Source organism: Cannabis sativa, chromosome 9 (genome assembly GCF_029168945.1).
Source record: "Cannabis sativa cultivar Pink pepper isolate KNU-18-1 chromosome 9, ASM2916894v1, whole genome shotgun sequence".
In the NCBI taxonomy this organism is placed as follows: domain Eukaryota; kingdom Viridiplantae; phylum Streptophyta; class Magnoliopsida; order Rosales; family Cannabaceae; genus Cannabis; species Cannabis sativa.
In genome coordinates, this window is record NC_083609.1 from 606733 (window position 1) to 620337 (window position 13605).

The 13605-nt window shown below is 27.4% G+C and overlaps 2 protein-coding genes across 2 annotated transcripts; one reads left to right on the plus strand and one right to left on the minus strand.

Annotated features, from left to right (window-relative positions):
- The first annotated feature begins 2466 nt into the window (after nt 1–2466).
- LOC115724074 (transcription factor bHLH104) lies at nt 2467–4754 on the plus strand. Its single transcript, XM_030653531.2, has 5 exons — nt 2467–2695; nt 2795–2908; nt 3517–3594; nt 3856–4018; nt 4267–4754. The coding sequence occupies exons 1-5, from the start codon at nt 2604–2606 to the stop codon at nt 4510–4512; spliced, it is 693 nt and encodes a 230-aa protein (XP_030509391.1). The 5' UTR covers nt 2467–2603; the 3' UTR covers nt 4513–4754.
- Nucleotides 4755–6084: 1330 nt separating this feature from the next.
- LOC115721916 (WAT1-related protein At4g08300) lies at nt 6085–9460 on the minus strand. The gene is made up of 7 exons (XM_030651021.2): nt 9092–9460; nt 8611–8673; nt 8376–8492; nt 8070–8301; nt 7439–7597; nt 7175–7326; nt 6085–6470 (listed from the first exon to the last, which is right to left on the minus strand). Exons 1-7 carry the CDS (start codon nt 9322–9324, stop codon nt 6284–6286), a joined length of 1143 nt encoding a protein of 380 aa, XP_030506881.2. The 5' UTR covers nt 9325–9460; the 3' UTR covers nt 6085–6283.
- Between the last annotated feature and the right edge of the window lie 4145 nt (nt 9461–13605).

A 13605-nucleotide genomic window follows, 5' to 3' on the forward strand; every position in this document is an offset into this window, starting at 1 on the left:
GAAGAAGACGAAGAAGAAAAAGAATAGAACAAAAAAAGAAAAAAAAAGTTATTTTATGATTTTAAAATAATTTATTTTAGTTTTTTATATTATTTTAAATTTTTTAATTAAAATTATTATTTGAGCCAATAAAAAATTGACACGTGGCATTTCATTTGAGTTTAATGGAGCAGTTAAAAAGAGGGACCAACGGACTCACAGAAAATGTGATTTGGGGACTATTACCGCCAATTTTTGAAGTTGGGGACTCATCTGCATCAACCCTAACTTTTTGGGAACTTTTGCCGCAATTATCCCAAAAAATTATTTGCGGTAAAACTTGTTGATCGTCATTGTTATACTCATGACTCAAATAAAAAAAAAAGTAATAACGGTGATAGTACCTTCTATTATAATTAATTTGTTAGTACAATGTAAAATAATTTAAGATATATTACAATTTGATTGTAAAAATAAAATAAATACGAGATTGATTAATATAATGTTACAATAGCATTTATACATTATAATACAATGGTAGAAGAAGAAGAACATTCATTCACAACCTTAAGTGTAGATTAATGAGGATCACCATGATGACTTGAATAAGGTATAAATACTTTTGTCCAAAAACTTATTTTCTCCTATCTGTTATCACTGAGGGAATTCTCATGGAAACAACTTTGAGAATTATCGAGCCTCGTGTTTTCTAGCAAGTGCTTGTTGATAGAAAATTTTATTATCTCTATATGAGCACCTTAGACCTCTTTATATAGTGTTTAGAATATCACTATTTAAAATTTTAACTCACAACTTCCCATGGATATTATGGAGTCAATATTAAGTGTAAATATGAGTAAAAGAGATGTAATTCATGCACACACCATAACTCCTATAGCATGAAGAATTTTAAATTAAGAGGTGTAACACATTTTTACACACTTAATATAGGTGATAATTGTGGAGGTTACACATAGTAACAAGTAACTTCACGGAGTAAGTATCTGTCAACCTGGGCGTTGTGCTCATCTTTAAGGCCCTCAGGTTTGTGGTTTTCTCTCTGAGTTTGCTTGAATCTTTATTATTTCTTATAACAAAAAAAAATTCCCATGACAATTTTTTTAAAAAAACTTATTAGAACTGGCCATGTTAACAATATGTCAACCTGGATGCTGGGTCCCAAATTGGCCCATTGGAATAGTTCCGTTTGGTCCCCAAAAATAGTTGAATCTTAATCTTTACTAAAACGTAGAATATGTCCAGAAGATTTCTCGAAAAACATCCTTGGAATTGGCTTAGGTTGACAAAGAGTAAACCTCGGCACTGGGCCTTGCTTTTGGCACCTAGAAAGTGCTATTTTTTTTCCTCAAAAGTACTTTCTTCCTCATTTTTTATGAAGATGAAGAAGATGCAAAAATTTGATCACCGATCTAATACTTGGAAGTTTTCCAAATTGACAAATTGTAAATTTGGGCGTTGGGTGTCCAAGCACCGGGTGCTCTGGGTGCTCAAAAATGAACTTTCTTCGAATTTGATTCTAATGCCTCAAATATATCTGTGGTATGTGTAGTTAATGTCTAAATGTAAAATTTGACCCATTTGTACTAAGACGGTCTCAAAAACTGAAACCCTAGTTAGGGATGTGAACTTGGGCGTTAGGTGAAACCCTAGGTGCCCAAGTTGACTTTCATGGTGCAAGTTCATGTAATTTCAGCTCCTAGGGCCTATATTTGATTGTTCCATGTCTTCATGGTACAAAATAATAAAAGATAGTGAGTTGAAAATGAGTTATCGAAACCCGAACTTCTATTCTAGAGTTCCTGAAGTCAATATGGGCGCAAGACTAGGGACCCTTCCCATGTCGACTGCTATGACTCGGGACTACTCAACTCCGAAATATCATCTTTCTTGCTACGCATCAAACATTGATGTCCATATCAGTAGAGAAAGTTTTCGAGTTAACAATAACATAATTTGTGTTTTTTATTTATTAATATATGAGGTGGATTAATAATATGCTGACACATTTCATCACTAGTTAGACTATTCAGCACTTAACATATTAGAAAGTTTCCTAACTAAAAATCAATTTATGAGATTAAATATTACACAAAAAAATATAACTCTATCTAAAATAATTAACTAATAAAAAGTCCAACAAAAGAGGACGAATATAAATCCATTTTAACAACAGCTGTTCAAATCTTAGAGTAAATAATAATAATATTAACAACATTTATTATTATTAATTTTTTTTTTAATTGCATTGTTAAATTATGTCACACAACTTGAACATAAAATATTCCAATTAAAAAAAAAAATTTGTTAGGCAAAAAATAAAAATAAAAACATTTAAAATAACCTGACAAGACTGGGTTTACGACCCTATTTTGATGCTTTGCTGACGTGTCACACTCTGAATGGTCAATAAAATATAACAGTCGTAACCCCTTTATTTAATTTTTTCTTACACTTTTACCCCAAACTAATTTCAAATTGCAAAAATACCACAATCTTCTCAACTAATCCTTTCGTTTTTAAATCTCTCAATTTTCGAAACCCTCCATTTTTGGTTTCCAAGATCAATTTTTTTTTTTCCCTTCAATTGTCTTCGTCGGCGGATAATGGATTCATTGGACAACGGGAATTGGGATTTTCTCGACTGTTCATTTATCGGAGAAACACAATCCTCCGATTTTCTATGGTCCAATAACAGGTTCGTCTTTTATTAAAGGTTGAAGCTTTTTGATGTTTTTTTGTCGAAATATATGAAATATATGAAATTTAATGTATTTATTGTTTGGGTTTTTTGCAGTATTATGGAGGTTGATTTCTCAGGTGGTGGTGGTGGTGGTGCTGGCAATAATGGCGAGGGTGAAGGTGATAGTAATTTGCAAGAAAGGGATGAGAAAGAATGCTCTCGTAAGAGGTGAGTAATGGGAATCTCATTTGTTTTGATTCTTTTTTATATATAATGAATGATTAAGTTTTGTTTGTGGGTTTTGATTCATTCTTTGTTAACAATCGATTTGGCTGGGAAAAATTGATGCTTTGTTTTCTTAACCTTTGTGATTGTGATATTGAATCTTGAAAAAAGGGGTTCTTTTTTGGGCTAATTAGGTTTCGTTTCACCGAATTGTGCCCCCGAACTCTTCATGCTCGTAAAAATTACTATGAACTATTAAGATTGTTGAATTCAATAATTTTTCGTTCGTTCAATTTTTACTAACAGCACTTCATGTGGATGGAAGTTCGAGGGGACACAATTGGTACATGTCAAAGTTTGGGTGACATGATTTGGTACATGAATTATTGCCACGTTAGGTGTTCGTTAGTAAAATTAAACAGAATTTAACGAAAGTCCTTAAATCTATCAAATTTTAATAGTTTGGGAGGAATTGTTCATGGTTCACGAGGGAGAAGAGAACATTTCCTTCTGTTATCTATTCTTTATGCTTTGTAGCTTTAGGTCATGATGAATGATTTTTTTACCTTCTTTGTTTTTCGGGTTTGAATTAAGTTTTGTGTTTTGTTCAGGGTACGCACTGACTCTTGTAGAAAGCAAGGAACAAAGGCTTGTCGTGAGAAGATGAGGAGAGAAAGATTGAATGACAGGCATGAATCTTCATTTAGCTCAGTTTATTTGTTTAAATTTTGATTGTTTATGTTATTTTGATCGAATTGCCATATGGGATCTTCAAACTTTGGGCTAAAACTTGATACTTTGTTTTTATCTTGGATTGACTAATTTGTTCTTTTCAGAGTTTTAAATCAAATCTCATCTTAGAATTGAACTTCTGATATTTAGTAACTGATATTCACAATATCCTTAGAGCTTGTTCCTTTCCTACTAATGTAGTCATGAATATTTTTCAGGTTTTTGGATTTGAGTGCTGTTTTAGAACCTGATAGGCCTGCAAAAACTGACAAAACTGCTATTCTTGATGATGCTGTAAGAGTTCTTAACCAACTGAAAAGTGAAAATCAAGAGCTTAAAGAAACAAACGAAAAACTACTCGAAGAAATAAAAAGCTTAAAGGTTAGCTACATCTCGTTTTCATTGATAACATGCCTTCATTTGCCTTGTTCAAATTCTTTTACTTGCTTTTTAATGATTAGTTGTTTCGTTCATCACTCTGCTAGTTGATTTGCTCAACTTAGAACTGGAATATGCCCTGTTTGTGTTCTCAACTTACCCCATAATAGCATGATTTATGATTAGAGTTCTCTTAAAGTATTTTAGATTTAGGCTTTGACAACATACTTAATAATCCCCATTATCAATAGGCGGAGAAAAACGAGCTTCGCGAAGAAAAACTCGTACTAAAATCAGATAAAGAAAAGATGGAGCTGCAATTGAAATCCATGGCAATGCCACATTCTGGATATATGCAGGCTCATCCAGCTGCTGCTGCATATCAAAATAAGATGGCGGTTTTTCCAGGCTATAGTCTAGTTCCAATGTGGAACTATTTACCACCGGCTACTCGTGATACATCTCGTGATCACGAGCTGAGGCCCCCGGCCGCTTAGTTTCTCAACTTCAAACACTCCAACAAGGTCTTTGTTTTTTACATTACCTTTCTTGTCTTAACAATTTATCTCAACTTTTATTGTGTTCTTCTCAAGACATGTAAATATCACTACTGTCTCAATTTGCCTCATATTTTTTTTAATCAATTCAATGGGGTGGCAAATTTAGTGAAAATGGCTAGGAATGTAATGATGATGACATGGGATTTTCTAATAAATTGTTGTTGTTGTTGTTGTTCTTATCCACTCTTTTGCCATTTTTCATGCATTTATTTCATCTTTTGTTTTAAGCTTAGTGACCTAAACAATAGTATATATATTTATATAAATTAAGTACACTTGTAAATTTGGGATTATTTTTTTTCTCCTTGTAGAACCTTACAAGATGAGACTGAATTGAATAATAATTTATACTTTTAGAAGCTATTAATATTGTTTGTTATTGGTTATTAGGTCATTTATTTTTTAAAAAATAATTTGTTATATTATGCTTTTGTGAATTAGAAAGCCATAATTTGAATGTGAAAAATAATATTTGGCCCACACACTAACACAATAAACAATGGTTTGTCTTCATCACAAAAGTTCAAGGGTAAATTACAATACCCACCCCAAAATAAAAAATTAAAAATATTTTTTAAATAAAATAATTGTAATATAAGTACTTAAAGTTGAGTTTATAACCAATATAAACTTAATAATTTTTTTAGTAACATAAAATAAGTATTTAATGTTGGTAAAATTATAATTTTTATCTAATTTTATCGTTACGGATTCTGTTAGTATTTTAAAGAGGATATATGTAAGACTTAAATTCTAAATTAGTGATTTTGGCTAAATATATGTATTATTAATTATTTATAAAAACTAAGTCTGGTTACAAATTTAAGACACTAAAGAAGTTTGTAATGACAAAATCGGATTAAAATTATAATTTTACTAATATTTGATACTTATGTCTTATAAATTTTAAAATTTTAAGTCTATGCTACTTATAAACTTTTAAATTTTAAGTAGTTATGCGACTGTTTATTCATTTTAGTTTTAAATATGCAGTTTGTAAAAATAATATAGTCCCTTCTTTCTTCTTCTTCAATGGCCAACCATCTCTTACTCACTCAACTCTGTCTTTCTTTCACTACTACTGACAATATCGACATATGCTGGCCAAATGTGTTTGTTGGTTGTTTAAACCCTAATCTCTAGTTTCGTACTCATCATCGTCGGTTGTTGTGGGCGAAAAATATTATGTTTCGCTCATATTTTTTACATAAGCTAACACTATGTTTGGTGAGAAAGACGGAAAGAGGGATTGACAAACTAGAAAGGGAAGAGAGGAAGAATGAAAGAAAAGAAAGTAACCATCTCTTATTTTGTTGAGTGTATTGCGAGGAAGAGAATGTATAGATCTATTTTTTATGTTTGGTTTTTTTTTTTTTTTTTTTTTCAAATCAAGAATGTAGAATTCCTCACATGTTTTATATGACTTGAAACACATGAATGGTCTTTCTCTTGCATAGTAGTACCCACTATGTAAGGTGTGTTCAAAACAAATATTGATCTTATCTCACATAAGTCCAATCTCTACCTTGCTATATTTTCACACTTCATCATCATTAAAATCCATTTATATTAATTGTGACATACAAGATATATATCAAGTAGAAATAATAATCAACATTGATCATCATAATATATGTATAGTCTTGTTTGTTCTTACAAAAGCTAGCTAAATTAGGGTTTAATTTATTATGATAGTAGTAGTGCAATTTCAAGGTTCAACAACATGTAATCCATTATTGTCTTTTATTTTAGGTGCATTAATATTATAATGATCAATATGGTTTGGCTCTTCTTCTTCTTCTTCTTCTGAGATTATCATTTCAACCTTCTCATCTCCATCTTTTCCCCATAGCAACATATATAGCCCAACAATCACAATAAGTGCTCCAAGTATGCTGTGATAAAAAAAAATCAAAAATAAAACTTAAATATAAATATTTATATACATATTATATCTACTAGCGAGAAAAATTATAATAATTCACTTCTACTTATAATATATGATCTGGCCATTCATTATTATATTATTGTACTAATTTGTACTAATGATTGATCGAAATTGTACACTACTAATAAATTTGTATGTTATAAAAATGTTATGACTTTTGAGAACGAATTACTTCTTAAAATATGTATATTTGTAAAAGAAAAATAATTTTTTTAACCTCAGGGCTAGGTGTGCCCTAAGTGCAGGACCAATCTAGACTATGTGGTAGTACTAAATAGGTCAGAATCGCTACAAAGTTGTGATCAACAACAACTCTTAACCAATCTCGTGCTGCCACGAAACTAGGAATAGAATTATCAACATTAAAATGTTATGCTTCTCGAGAATGAGTTTTATCCCAAGCTACATATAGAGTGATTCTGAGATTAGATAGGTTTTTATAAGATAAATAAAAAGTTATGGCTTTTTTTTTTATCAAAACACGTGTGGTACTAAAGGAAAATATCTTTCCAATCTCTCAGAGCTAGGTGAGCCCTAAATACAGACCCGAACAATGTGGTGATGTGGTAGTACTAAATTGGTCACTCTTGACCAATCACGTGGTGCCACGTAATTAGGGATATAAGTAAATAATGAGTATATATACAGTACCTGCCGGTGTAGAGTCTTTCCCCTAGGACAAAGTAAGCTAAAATGGCAACCAATATAGTACCAACTGGATTGAACATTGTCACAAAAACTGGTCCTTTTTGTTCAGTGCACCATAGTTGAATGAATATTATTAAACCTGAACAAACTACTCCCTGTGAAAATTTTAATAATTAAATTAATTAATTAGTGTTTATAATATTAATTAAGTAAAGTAATTATAAATTAATATGGAAATTAATTAATTTACTATATATATATACTTACTCCATATAGTATGGACCACAAGTCAATATCAAATCCAATAGTCCAAGCAGAAGGACTATGCTGTACAAACACTGTGAACACAGCTGATTGTGCTCCACCAATGAAACTCATCCACGTGGTCAATGATAATTGTGCTGGGTATCTTTTTAATGTGTATGCCTATCATTCACCAAATTATAAATGGAAATTCAGATAAATTTGTGTCATATATCAATTATTAGGGTAAATATTATTTTAGATTTTATGTTTTGTAAAAATTACTAATTAGATTTTTTGTTTTGTTAAATGATAAAATGGACTCAGTATTTTCTAAAATTGTATGAACTGATTTTTTGTCAAAATAAAACTGAATATGACAAAACTGATTACATTTTCTGTATCTATTCGTATTAGAATCTGTCTTAAAGTTGGTTATATTAAAAAATAAAACTGTTGAAAATTGAGCTCAGGGTCCTATTTTTACTATTTTGGAAAATACAGGGTCCATTTTGTCATTTAACAAAACAGTGGGTCCAATTGGTAACTTTTGCAAAATTAATATAGGGTCCAAAATAGTATTTACCCTAATTATTATGATTAATTTAGAGGGATCATAATATATAATTAAGAAGAATAATTAGTAGTAATTAACCTGCATTATGTACCAAATAGACCAAGTGATGCAGCTTGAGACAGTGAGAAGTGAACCCTTTAACCAATGCTCATGAGAGCCATTGCTACCTTGAATTTTGATCAATGGAGGCCATACATTTCTCACAATTGGTCCCTTGTACAATGTCATGGTCATCACACCACCTAATGAGATTAGGGTTCCAAGAACTTTGGCTATACCCCTCGAATTTCGGAGATTAATTATCTCTAATCTGTGATTATTAATTAGTTAATTAATCATCAACATAACAACAAGATCTTACTAATTAATTAATGTATTAATTACCTTAGAACAACAGCAATTATAAAAGTTAGGGAGGCAATGGTGTTGACCATTGAAGCAACAAAAGTTGGAGATGTGTATTTCAAGCTTGCAAAATATGTGTTTAGTGTTAAACCAACCCTGTCATTAATTATATATATAATTAGGTGATTAATTAATTAATAGAGATATTCTTGTAAAAAAAAATCTATTGGAAAGGAATATATGCATATATTCTATGTGTATTTAATTTTGTTACCCCAAGAGTGAAAGAATAAAAATCTCAACAAATAGAGGGAATGTTAGCTTTGGCCTTTGTTTTCTGCAACACAAAGAAGAATCAAATGAGTGTCATTATTAAAAATAATTTGGGAAATTTACAAAATATTTATATATATATATGCACTTAAAATATACCTTTTTTTATTTTTTCTTTTCAAATTATGTATATATTACATTAAATAGAATAAATCTATATATATCTTGTATTTTGTACACATAATAATAATAATAATAATAATAATAATAATAATAATAATAATAATAATAATAAATTTTTGATGAAAATAATAATAAAACAAAGCTATGTATAGTCATACAAAATTAGTATTTAATTTATCTTGTCTAATATATAAATAGGTATATAAATGAAAAGCTTATAAAGTATACATATTGATAAATCTAATATAGGTATATAAATAGATATATAGATATATAAATATGTATGTAATATATAGTACCTCTCAAGAAAAAAGGCAAAAGGAAAGATGAAGAGGGCAGCAACAATATGTCTATAAGTGATATAAACATGAGGATTCATTCCATTGTTGAAAGAAGCTTCTGTAATGAAATAAAGAAATGTATAACCAAGTTGTGTTGATATCATCAACACTTGAGGTTTCAACTTCTTCCAAATATTACTATAATTACCTAATAATAATTTCTTCTTATTCTTATTATTCATCTCTCCCATTTAATTATAATAAATATGCATGTCTTGCATATATAATTCTATATATTTATAGATAGAGAGAAAGAGAATATAGAAGAGAAGAGAAAGAGGGTGTGAGTAGTACTGTGTGATGATCTAGTTGAATAGTACATGCAATAACATATATATATTTATATATATATATAGATATTTTATTCGTGTGTACAATTTTGATCATGAGAATCATGTTCTCCCATTAACTTAGTAGTACATGACCTTAACGTTACTTACATAGTTGGTTGGTATTTTATATAAAAATGTAGTTATGTAATAGAATTTTTTGGTCGATATTTTTTGAGTTCTTATTTCGATTTTAATAGAATATATATCCTATTATTTAATAGAATATTTTTTATTAATTGTATAATATTATTATATATATTTAAAAATAAAAATTATATAGATATTTTATATAAAGAAATTTTTATTTAAATTTAAAATATTTAAAGTATTATAAATATTTTTAATTATATTTATAAATTTATTAGTTTAACTTTGAATTAAAATAAAAGGAAAAATTATGTATATATTTTATATAAAAAAAATTAAATTTAAAATATTATAAATATTTTTAACCATATTTTTAATTTTATTATTATTTATTTTATATTTTAAATTGAAATTATTGTAATAAGAAATTGATGCTTTCCATTTTAATTATGGTAAACTGATTTACATATTACATTTTTCGTAAAGTTTAAGAATAAAAAACTTTTATATTAAATTTACGAATCCAGCCTATATATATAGACACTCTCAAATTTTGTTATGTGAGTTTTGCTTAAGAATATAATAAATTACAATATATGTATTATCAAATACGTTACCTAATTAAAAAAAAAAAAATATAAAAAATATGTATATATATAATCACATTCAAATGACACAATAATGTAGCAATAGCTAAAAAAAATTCTTAAAGATCAAAATCTCAAATCCCATTTTAAAAATTAAAAAAGAAAAAAAAATTATTACCTATTTAAAAAAAATTAAACATATATGTATTACACTTAACATCACCTAATTGAACTAGATAAAAAGAAAACTAATTATACGTATATTGCACGTAATATCAATCTAGTAAATATATATATTTTTTATTTTGCATGATAATGAAATTAATTAGAATATTTTATTGAATATATACATATATTTGTTCAAATATTGCACTGTAATATATATATATATATATATATTTTTATATATTTTACACTGATTATTCTATATTTATATTGTAGTTCATTTTTGAAAAAATTAAAATAATTTACGATATTAAATAAAATTCAAATATATAATTTATTATTATATATATATTAATTTTAGCAAGTATAAATTAGTATATTTGAACTCGAATTTTAGTATTATAAATTATTTGGTTTTTTTTTTTAAAAAAAAGTGTAACATCCTCGTTTCAAACTTTTATTGAATCTTCTGCACGAACTAATGACTCTTATACACAAATGTTTTCAACGTGTTTTATCCTCACTCATATATTTCTTGAAAAAACTTTCCAGGAAGTCAGCTATCATGAAATTACCCCAGGTCAAGTACCTGTGAAGTTCTTTTGTGATGAGCTATCAGAAAATAAAATGCACCTTATTGATATAGGCAGTACCAACTAATCTATTTAAACTCTCTTCAATTGTGTATTCCCATAACTATACAGTTTTAGTTAAAATCATCACACTTGACATTTTTCAAGCGATGTTGAATAGCACAACTTATTCAATATTTTTCTGTATAGATCCCGAGACTACTTACTGTCACAAATTTAATGAAATCTGTACAGTATGTATAATCAGAATATACATATTACATAATTTTTTTTATAATTAAATATCAAAAACACAAAAGAATACACACAATTTATTTGAGTATATAGTGACAATTAAGTTGGCAATTGCCACACATGTATTTTTTATTTATAGAAATTGTAAGTGATCTAATTATTGACCAAAGAGTATTTGAGATGATGATCACTAGATAGAGTGAAACCATTACTAGACATTTTTGTTTTATATAAATATATAAATATAGTGCTTATTATTCAGTCTTTTTAGTGGCATTATTTTTCCAATTACAACTTTTTTATTATTATTATTTTAATATAAATTTTCTTGTCTTGCTTTTCACTTTTAATTAGTGGTCACAATCCAATTCTACCAAAATTTTAATATATATATATATATAAATATATATATATATATATATATACATATACATATGTGGCTGAAATTGTCACACCCCAATAATATTTGATAGAATTATCTTTTAAATATTTTATCTTGTATATTTTGTTCTAGAAAGACCAATATATAAGATAGAGGATTCAAACTTTTCCATATATATTTAGAGGTTGGGGTGTGATTACTATTATATACTAATTATAATAATAAGCTTAAAGTAGCATAAATATATATATTTTTTCATAAAATAAAAAATTCCAATTATAATCCATTCTCTCTACATTTTCCTTTCATGCATAATTAATTATATTAGAGTAATTGCTAGTTATTAGTTCTCTTGTGTTTTGTTAAGTCAAGTGCATTGTTGAGTGGTTTGGATACTAAGATATCACACTCTTGAGAAAGCCAAATTTTAATGCCTTATTTTTGGTGGATAAGAATTAGTATGATTATACATTAATCCATTAATACTATAATGCATGTTAATCCTATTTTCAACTAATTAGTTATGTCAAATTCATTGGCCAGGTTTTCAGCATGTCATGTTCAAAAAAATAGTTTAAAATATATTATATAATCATCACTAAAAAAGAATACAATATTAATTATAAGCATAGTGATTCCTTCATAATTATAATATATTAATCGAAAAATTCCATTAACACACTGTTATTATATATTAAGAGTGTGTTTGGAAGTAACTGTGTAATTACTAAGTAGGGTAATTACTAGGGTGGTAATTACACAGTTTAATAATTACACTATATTTTAAAATACAAGATGTGTTTGGATATGGGTTGGTAATTACATATGAATTCCTAATATCTTATTTGGCAAAATAGTTAGTAATTACATGGGAAAATAATATTTTTTTAGTAGCTAATGTTTAATATGGAAAGTTTTTAGTAATTACACAGTGTAATTACATCCAATTCTCATGGGAGGCCATGAGAATTGGAGAGTGTAATTGGAACCCCTCAATTACTTCTAATTACACAGTTACAGTGTAATTACATGGTCAGACAAACACGTCAAATTGTGTAATTACCTCCAATTACACACAAATCCAATTATATTGTGGCTTTCCAAACGCACCCTAAAGATTATTTATTTTAATACAAATTATTCTACAATCAATTAATAAATAAATGGATTAAATATAGGGGATTTTTCAATATTATACTTAAAATTGATTTTATTTATAAAAATACCTTTAAGAAAATTATTTGCACAAATACCGTTATGCCACGTCAGCTTACATACCAAAATTCAAAACAATTACCGAAAATAGAAAAAACTGGAAAAATCTCGTTTCCAAAAATTTTCGCTTTTTGGGAGTTTTGAAAAAAGCAACCATTTAGTTGCTTTTGATTTGAATAAGATATCAATTGGTTACTTTTTTATTAAAAAAATTATTTCAGAATCGTACACATATATAAATAATAAAATAATTATTTTAATATGTGAGAAACATAAAAGGACCACTAATATTAAGAGAAACTTTTTTGTTTCTTTTTTTATATTTTTAGACTATGTTATGTTATTTTATTGTTTAAGATACCTTAATGTTACTTTATTTTTTTTTAATGTAACTCATATAATGTTGTAGATATTATTTAATTTATTTTCAAATTATTTTATAAACTTATTAAAATATTTTTATCAAAATAAATTTATTTTTATATAATCTACAAATATAAAAATAAAAAAAAATTAGCAACTTATTTAATTTATAAAAGAAAAAAAAGGAAGAGAAATTATTTTTTTAATATCAACAATATAATGTACTAAATGTTGTAAAATTGAGAAGCTTCAGGAAAAAATAAAAGTTGAAAAAGAAAAAAAATGATGATGTGAGTGCGTGTGAATGGAGAAAAAGACAAAAAAAAAACATATTAATGATGTGCAGTGCGTGAATTGACAGAAAGAAAGAGAGAGAGAGAGAGAGACTGGAGAGAGAGAGAAAACACAAAACATTGAACAATAGTTTCGGTATGCCATTCCGGTATTAACATTAATAAAAAAACTGACAACAAATTCTTAAATAATTTGAGATAAACGTGTTGTTATGCAATTA

What these genes read in the sequence shown, in the direction of transcription:
- LOC115724074 (XM_030653531.2), top strand. Translation starts at nt 2,604, where the DNA reads ATGGATTCATTGGACAACGGGAATTGGGATTTTCTCGACTGTTCATTT. An exon ending in TTTCTATGGTCCAATAACAG is followed by an intron (nt 2,696 to 2,794) that starts GTTCGTCTTTTA and finishes GGTTTTTTGCAG; the next exon opens with TATTATGGAGGTTGATTTCT. An exon ending in AGAGAAAGATTGAATGACAG is followed by an intron (nt 3,595 to 3,855) that starts GCATGAATCTTC and finishes AATATTTTTCAG; the next exon opens with GTTTTTGGATTTGAGTGCTG.
- LOC115721916 (XM_030651021.2), bottom strand. Translation starts at nt 9,324, where the DNA reads ATGGGAGAGATGAATAATAAGAATAAGAAGAAATTATTATTAGGTAAT. An exon ending in CTATTTGGTACATAATGCAG is followed by an intron (nt 7,598 to 8,069) that starts GTTAATTACTAC and finishes GGTGAATGATAG; the next exon opens with GCATACACATTAAAAAGATA. An exon ending in GAAAGACTCTACACCGGCAG is followed by an intron (nt 6,471 to 7,174) that starts GTACTGTATATA and finishes TTTTTATCACAG; the next exon opens with CATACTTGGAGCACTTATTG.